The 7,761-nt window shown below is 31.3% G+C and overlaps 1 protein-coding gene across 1 annotated transcript; it reads right to left on the bottom strand.

Moving 5' to 3' along the window:
• Positions 1–5,564: 5,564 nt before the first annotated feature.
• On the bottom strand, positions 5,565–7,614 carry LOC126771364 (uncharacterized). The gene is made up of 5 exons (XM_050491221.1): positions 7,452–7,614; positions 7,272–7,385; positions 7,067–7,200; positions 6,512–6,614; positions 5,565–5,842 (listed from the first exon to the last, which is right to left on the bottom strand). The coding sequence occupies exons 1-5, from the start codon at positions 7,476–7,478 to the stop codon at positions 5,639–5,641; spliced, it is 582 nt and encodes a 193-aa protein (XP_050347178.1). The 5' UTR covers positions 7,479–7,614; the 3' UTR covers positions 5,565–5,638.
• Positions 7,615–7,761: the final 147 nt, after the last annotated feature.

The following is a 7,761-nucleotide window of genomic DNA, read 5'->3' as shown; positions in this document are numbered from 1 at the left end:
AATAAAAAAATAAGATGGAATGATATCATTATTTTAAAAACGAAACTATTATTTTTAAAACTTGAATAAGTTTATTTTTTTTTTGTTTAGTGATTACAAAAACCTGCGTGTTTGATTAAGGCTAACAGATAAGATCATCTGAAGAATAATTTATTTAAAAAATATGTCTAATATAATTGATGTTTATATTTTTCTATATTCGAAACACTTAGAATATAATTACAAGCGAATGGTGATGATTATTTAATACTCGGGGAAGGTCACTAAGTCAAGTTAATACTAATTATTATTATGATTTACAGATCAAAAACCACTGGCTTCTGCTCATTCAAGGCTGCGTTGGCATTTCGTTTTTTTTTCAAATTATACCTATACAAAACCTCGCATGTGAAAATATTATAATAAAAATATTGCATAAGTATATTTGATGAGTTGTTAAGTCACGATCAAAATCATCACGAATTAATTAGTTTTTACATATTTTGTGGTGGTTACATTTTAAGATAGATAATGTACACAGGCATTATGTGGATGTTATATTGTGTAAACTACTGTACATTATGTGCATTATAATGCGATTAACTTTGTTTCGAGATTTTTATGCAATTTCAGTCTAAAGGATTTTTAGTTATAATGTCTTATTCATGAGATGATTGAAAAACTGGCATTTAACTTTTAAATTTATATATAATATGGAGTCTTTTGGCGAATTCCGTCTTTCGTATTTGAAGAACTACTCGAACGGGCCAATGAGCCACCTGATGGTAAATGATCACCACCGCCTATAAACAGTAGTGCCAATTGTAAGAAATATTAACAATGGTTAATTCCAATGCACCACAAACCTTGGGAACTAAGATATTCGGACCCGTGTGCCTGTAATTACACTGGCTCACTCACTTTGCAAACCCGAACTCAATAATACCTACTAAGTATTGTTATTTGGCGATAGAATATCAGATGAGTGGGTGGTATATACCTAGTAGTCATTATTAAATACATATATAATGTAGAAGGTAATAGCTAGTATTATAAACGCGAAAGTTTGTGGTTTGCTGCTCAATAAAGACAAAAATAATTAACCGAATGAATTTTAAGACATTATTTTTTAATTTATAAAAAAATTACAAAATACATTTTCAATACACTTAGTGTAGTGGGCGGTAGCGAGAAATAAGCTATATTTATCTGTGAATATTATGTACATTTAGCAAATAGGTAGGAACTTATTCAAATATTGTCGATACGCTACTGCGTTAATACAACATAATTTAATTTTTGAAGCATTTCAGTTTACTTTAGACCTTTTATATATGACATATAAATAAAGAGATTAAATAGTTTAACATAAACACTTTTAAACTATTAGAAAAAATCTATCGTAAATTGTCTCTAAGAAGCCTATCGGCAACTGTATCGCACAGCCGTGCCATAACGTATTTTTTTTGCTTCTTACGACATAAAATGACGTTTTTGAAAAATATTGGTAAATAGAATTATATTTTGATATAGTTTTAGAATGCTTGATTCGGTGATGATTGCAAATAATATCTTAATGTATATATTATACCAATTTATATACCTACTGTAATTTTATATGTAGGTATTAATTGAAATTTACATGACCTCTCAACCTTAAATACAAATTGGTGCAATGATGGTGTCTATAAGGGAAGGTTATCTAATAAAAGGTGGGTGACTTGGTGCTAAAGACGTGGCCTCGCGCCTCCAAATTTCAGGGCAAAACTACTCTTTTTGGATACGTTAATCACAGTTTTGGAGAACTTTTTCAAATTTTAATTAAATATATATCGTATAGTTTTAATAAAAATGTGATGTTTTATGGTAGTTATTCTGAATTACGCTGGTATTTAAATTACACTTACATAGTACAATAATATCACTATTTAGTTATATTTTAATAAATAAACATAAATATGATAAAGTCTACAGCAGTATGGTATGGTATTATGGTGACAATATTTGTATTTTTATAAACAAAAAATAGACTGTAAAACCCGACAGCGAAACGAAAAATCGTGATGATGAAGCTCACAGGGCTGCACAAAATGTATCTTGATTGAATGTATTTTGATCTTGTCCTGACACTGCTCATACACCATAATAGTCATAAGCAATCATACAAAATAGGTAAATATTATGTATTTTTATTTAAGCCTCACCTTTAGACAAAGTTCACATTAAAAATCAAATTAACGTTTAAATTGTTTCATTGAGCATAACGCATATAGATGATTTAATAAGACTCCTCTCAAATATTACTCAACCAAGGTAAGAGGTGCACGGTTACGCAAACTGCGAAATCATAGAATCAAATTCGGATGTGTATCAAGATGTTTCGTTGACTTTTAAATGTCGGTAAAAAGGAATTGTTCGTAATTAGTTTTGTGAAACATTACGTGTTGTTAATTGTTTAGTCTTGAAGCGAACGTAAAGATAATTAAGATCTGCCTAAATATAATTTCTGGCACTACAGTTTGTGTTAGACAATTCTAATTTGAAAGCTTTTTTAAACACAATAATAATATTATAAGCTATAAGCCTAAACTTTATTTAATTATAGCGTGGTTGAAGTAACATTATTAAACATTTATTTTATTTATGGATCATATAAACATTTTCTTACAATATGGTAAAGTAAGCCCGTAAACGATCCGCTACTGGGCAACAGTCTCCTCTCTTTATAAGAAGCACAGTCTAGTGCGGATTGATGTAAATTAATGTGGTTGTATGTCAGCCGGGACATGCATGTCCTCACGAAGTTTTCCTTGACCGTTGAGCACGTGAAGAATTAAAAACACAAGCTAAACACAGTAATTTAACGCGGGTTTGAACCGGCAAATCTTCGATTAAGGTTAACGTGTTTTATCTAGTGAGTATTATCGGCTCTCTCATGTCATAATGGTTAATATTATTTATTAGATTAGGTATCAATGCATCATGAATCGAAAAAAAAAAAAGAAATTATAAGAAGTATACCTTCTCCTTGTTTATATTGTTCTCTCACAAACTGTAAATTACTTTAGAATATAAGAGTTGCAAGATAACGATGGGAGTGCCGACAATGGTCAAATCGCGCGTGTTCTGAATAATTATTGCAAATGCGACTTAGTGAATAAGATGTAGACGCGGGTCATGAATAGATTTTAGATAAATAATTAAGTGGCGGCACCTGTTGCAATACATGGTCCTAGTCATTGAATGAATAGGGTGAACTCTTCCCACACTAAAGCAAATATAGTATGAAACACTACGCATTAAATGTTATATAGTTTAATATATAGTAAACATTATAATTGAAAATTTTATTGATGTTACCCAGATAATAATAAATAAATTAATAAATTACTACCTAACAATATATATTATTGATTGTAAATGGTTTCTGCGTGTTTGGATGTAAAGTCTTACTATTGTGAACATTTAAAATATCTATGTTCTAATTGTGGGTTACGTCACAAATAAAATAACAGTAGATACCTCTGCGACCGAGCTTCGCTCGCCTCTAATCGTTAGTTATGGAATTAGGCGGTGACATCCAGCCATAGATACTGGCCGATAATTTCTATACTTTATAACTTAACTATATATATAACTTTTTGGGAACCGATTGCACATTAGCTCTTCTCCAAGCCCCCGGCACAGATCCTGAAAAGAGGGAAAGATAGCACAGGCGCGCTTACACAGGAGACAGCTCCGCTGCACACTTCTTCAACACTATGGCTGGTATTCCATCAGGACCGCTAGCTTTCCGTACATCAAGTGATTGCAGTTCTGCCCGCACATCACGCTGCCTGATTTTTATGTCAGGCATCGTGTGGCCACGTGAAGGTATTGTTGGTGGCAGCGCACTACAATCATCGATCACGGAGTTATCAGCAAAAAGTTTTGCTAGAAGATCTGCTTTCTCCTGCGGACTGTGATCTAGCGATCCGTCAGAAATTCTGAACGGTGGCAGCGAAGGTACATAAACAATTATTAGCCTACATATATGTACAAGAATTACTCATAAATATTATAAGGTTTTATCGTAGAGTACTTATATGCTATATATTTAATAAGTAGATATGTTTATGCTATCCATTATTCAATTAAATATAATTCAATTCAATATTCAAACCACAAACATTATTATTTTTAAAAATCAGCAATTGAATATTAGTATTCCGATGCGGAAGGCAAGTTAGGTTAGTTCAATGATTATGTCATTTTAAATTAAGGTTTAATTAACTAAGTAAACTAAGTCTAACTTTAGCGTAAATCAAATAATTTAAAAGGTTGATCTTTTCGTTACTAAGCTAAACCCAAATAAGCACATGAAAATCCAGTGATGGTTTGAACCCGCAATCTTTGATTCCTTTGTTCTATCCACTGGGCTATCTCGGTTTCCACTTGGCTAACATAGTTAAAAATTATTCACAAATGTCTAGTGTAGCTAAAACCAAATACAGTAAGTATTATATAAGTAGGTTCATATAATTATAGTAAACATAATAAGACAGTGAGTCTGTGTAATATTTAGTGATAGGGTACTTAACGTTATCATTTTCAGGCTATTTGAAAGCATTCGATCCAGATCGATGTTGCAAGTTAGAAGGCGGTTATTTCGATGTGGGGAAAGGATTGTCGACCCACTTGTTACAGCAATGGATATCGTATTAGGTTGCGTTAATTCAATACGAACCGTTCTCGTTTTGTTTTATAATTTTGTTGACATTTACTTTGAAGGAGAATATAAATAACGAGAGTACTACACATAATAACAACTAAATATATTAGAAAACAATATTGAAAGTACTTTACATTTTTGTTATACTACTTGCAACTTGCTTGCTTATAAGTCATTGCGAATTATTTTAAAATGTAAACGATATAAACCGATCGAGGTGATCGTTTTATAGCTAAATACTTTTAAAGCAAAGTCAAAAGTTCTTACACTAAATTAAAACTAGTTTTTCACTTATTTTAAAATATCAATTAAATCGTTTTTTTAATCAAAAATAAATATATTATAAGCTTTTTCTGCCGAACAATATACTTTATACATAATGACGCCTGCCATCTAATGGGAGGGGAATTTGACTATGGTGTTATTTATACGATGTCCTTCTGACCGATTTCAGCCACGGCTGCCAATCTCAAGAGATATCACCCTACTGCTCAGAACAAGTTATAGTGCATAAGCGTGTGCGCCAACACAGATTATTACTGTTATTGTATTCTCTATTCACTCGCTTTCAAATCCGATGGGACGGCAGTGCGATACGAACTCCCGAGTTCAGGCGCAGGACCATCGGCTTTACGTGCTTTCCGAGACACGGGAGCATACACACTTCCAACTTTAAAACCTCTTTCTTCTAACTAACCAGTTCAAGGGCATTTTTACATAGCGGCGACAAAACTAGTTTCAGTTAAACAATATTACGTAAAAATAATCCATCGAATGGTTGATCAATTTCTTAAATCGGAGCAATTTTAGTAAATAGAAGTTAAAAGGTTTTCATGAAATCGTATTATAAAAAAAACACAGAAAAACAAATGTATTCAAATGTTCAATGTTTTTATTCAGATTCTAGATAACTACTTACAAAACAATAATAAATAAATTTTTAAGTGACTATTTCTTCTTTTTCTTTTCAGTCCGGCTACCCCCCATATCATCTAATTGTTGCTTAAGTTCAATCAATTCATTGTCGGGGACATATCGTACTTCTTCGTGTTCCGGCGTGTGCTCGTGTACGTTAAGCGTACATCCTTCGGGGAGTAAGGCACGGGATACACGAAGTAGCGTACCAAGCGCCCAAGCAGGCACTTCTACCACCTGAAAAGTGTAACTATGTCTTACTGATATAATGAATATAAAATTCACTTGGTGGTAGGACTTTCACTATATATCATTCATTACATATTCAACTGCTAAACAGCAATATGTTGTTGTTATGTTTCGGTTTAAAAGATTAGTGAGCCAGTGTAATTACAGGCAAAAGGGTCATAAAATCTTAGTTTCCAAGGTTGGTGGCGATGGACCGTTTTATAGACGACCTAAATGTATATACGGAATGACTGGCCATTCCAATTACCAACGAAATTAAAAATTATTTTGGCAACAAAGGAATGACTATATTTGTAAGAATTACATAATATGTGGTAGTACACATACAGTACAGTAAAGTATAGTAAACATGAAAACTATGTTGATATAGTAAGTGTTATAGGAGGTCTGGCCATTTCTGTCTATTTGTCTGAATGCGATCAACAAGCCAAATAATCATCAAATTGTCAGCATCAAATATCATAACAAACCAGCAAGCCTTCAAGCCTTAAAGCGAGGGCAGACCTTAGTACAGCAATGGAACAATCACAGGCTACAACTTTTTACTTTTTAAAAAGAAAAGTTAGCTTTGGCTTTTTTACTAAACATAGGTCTATATTCCCAATTTATCATTATTAATTTGTAATTATATTACAGTTACTAATAAATATTGTATACCTGTACATTTCTTTCATATATTTTGAGGTGGTAATCAGATTCAACAGCTGTGCTTCCTGGCTTAAATCTTTGTACATTCAACTGCTGTGCTGGTGTCGCCCAACTATAAAAAGGAAAAATATCAGTCTCAGTGTGTATTTCTTTAATGGTATCCAAAATGCAATTATGTCCATATGCTGTAGTAGTGTACACAATATATTCAAATGTAAGAACTACCATGACAATTTCCTATAATATTCTAATAAATAATAAAATTAACTTCTCCATTTTCAATTTAAATGATGATACTGGTTTAACACAAACTAGATACAGTAAAGAAGTATCACATTCAGATAACTTGTTTGTAGGTATTGAATTTTGTTATATATTGATAGTCTTACTCAAATAAAATATTTAAAAAAAGATTTAACCCTGCTTGACTTCTTCCAAATAGGCAATAAAAAAATCCTTAAAAACATTTTGTGTAACTTTCAACATTTGATTTTTTTAACTAATTACAATATAATAAAAAAATATACAAATGCATATATTAAATATCTTTATATAAAAAATAACCTTTCCTCAACTTGGATTCCCATTATTTCAGCATATCTGTGTATTTCTTTCTGACAAGATTCAAGCAACACAAAATCATAGCCTTTTAATTGCAAATTTAAGCAATCGTAAATAGGCTCATCTGGCTGCATACTCTGAAAATACAATGAAAACATTTTATATAAAGTAATTAAATAACTTTTCTGTTACTAAGTAATGAACTTACAATTAAATAGTCTGGCTCGTACAAATCACCTTTGTATCGTCGCTCTTGTCTGTTTATTGAAATAGTGGGAAGGCCGAGAAATTTCTTTGGGCCTACATTACGATTTAATTTAACCTGAAAATAAATATATTATTGATTTCTTCATTACGAATCTGCTTAGATTATTTTAAATAAACGTACCAAGTTAATAAATTTCCTTGTAAACATTGTATAATTTTTACAGCTTGATTTTTGAAAGTAACTATAATCTAAATAATAAAATCAAAATATAGTTTCAAATTTTGGATACTATATTCATTTAAATATACTGAAATATTTTGGTTATGTTTATGACATAAGCTCAAAGCTCTAATGACATAACATTGACAATGACAGTTACAAAGTACATAATTACTATTTTTACTAAGTGCACAGTGTAAAAATCCTATAAAAAATACTAAATTAAATAAATAAATGCATATGAAAACTAGTTTTATTGCTACATTCCGGA

Source organism: Nymphalis io, chromosome 10, assembly GCF_905147045.1.
Source record: "Nymphalis io chromosome 10, ilAglIoxx1.1, whole genome shotgun sequence".
In the NCBI taxonomy this organism is placed as follows: domain Eukaryota; kingdom Metazoa; phylum Arthropoda; class Insecta; order Lepidoptera; family Nymphalidae; genus Nymphalis; species Nymphalis io.
The sequence above is the reverse complement of the archived record's forward strand: the minus strand, read 5'-3'. Positions and strand labels throughout refer to the sequence as shown.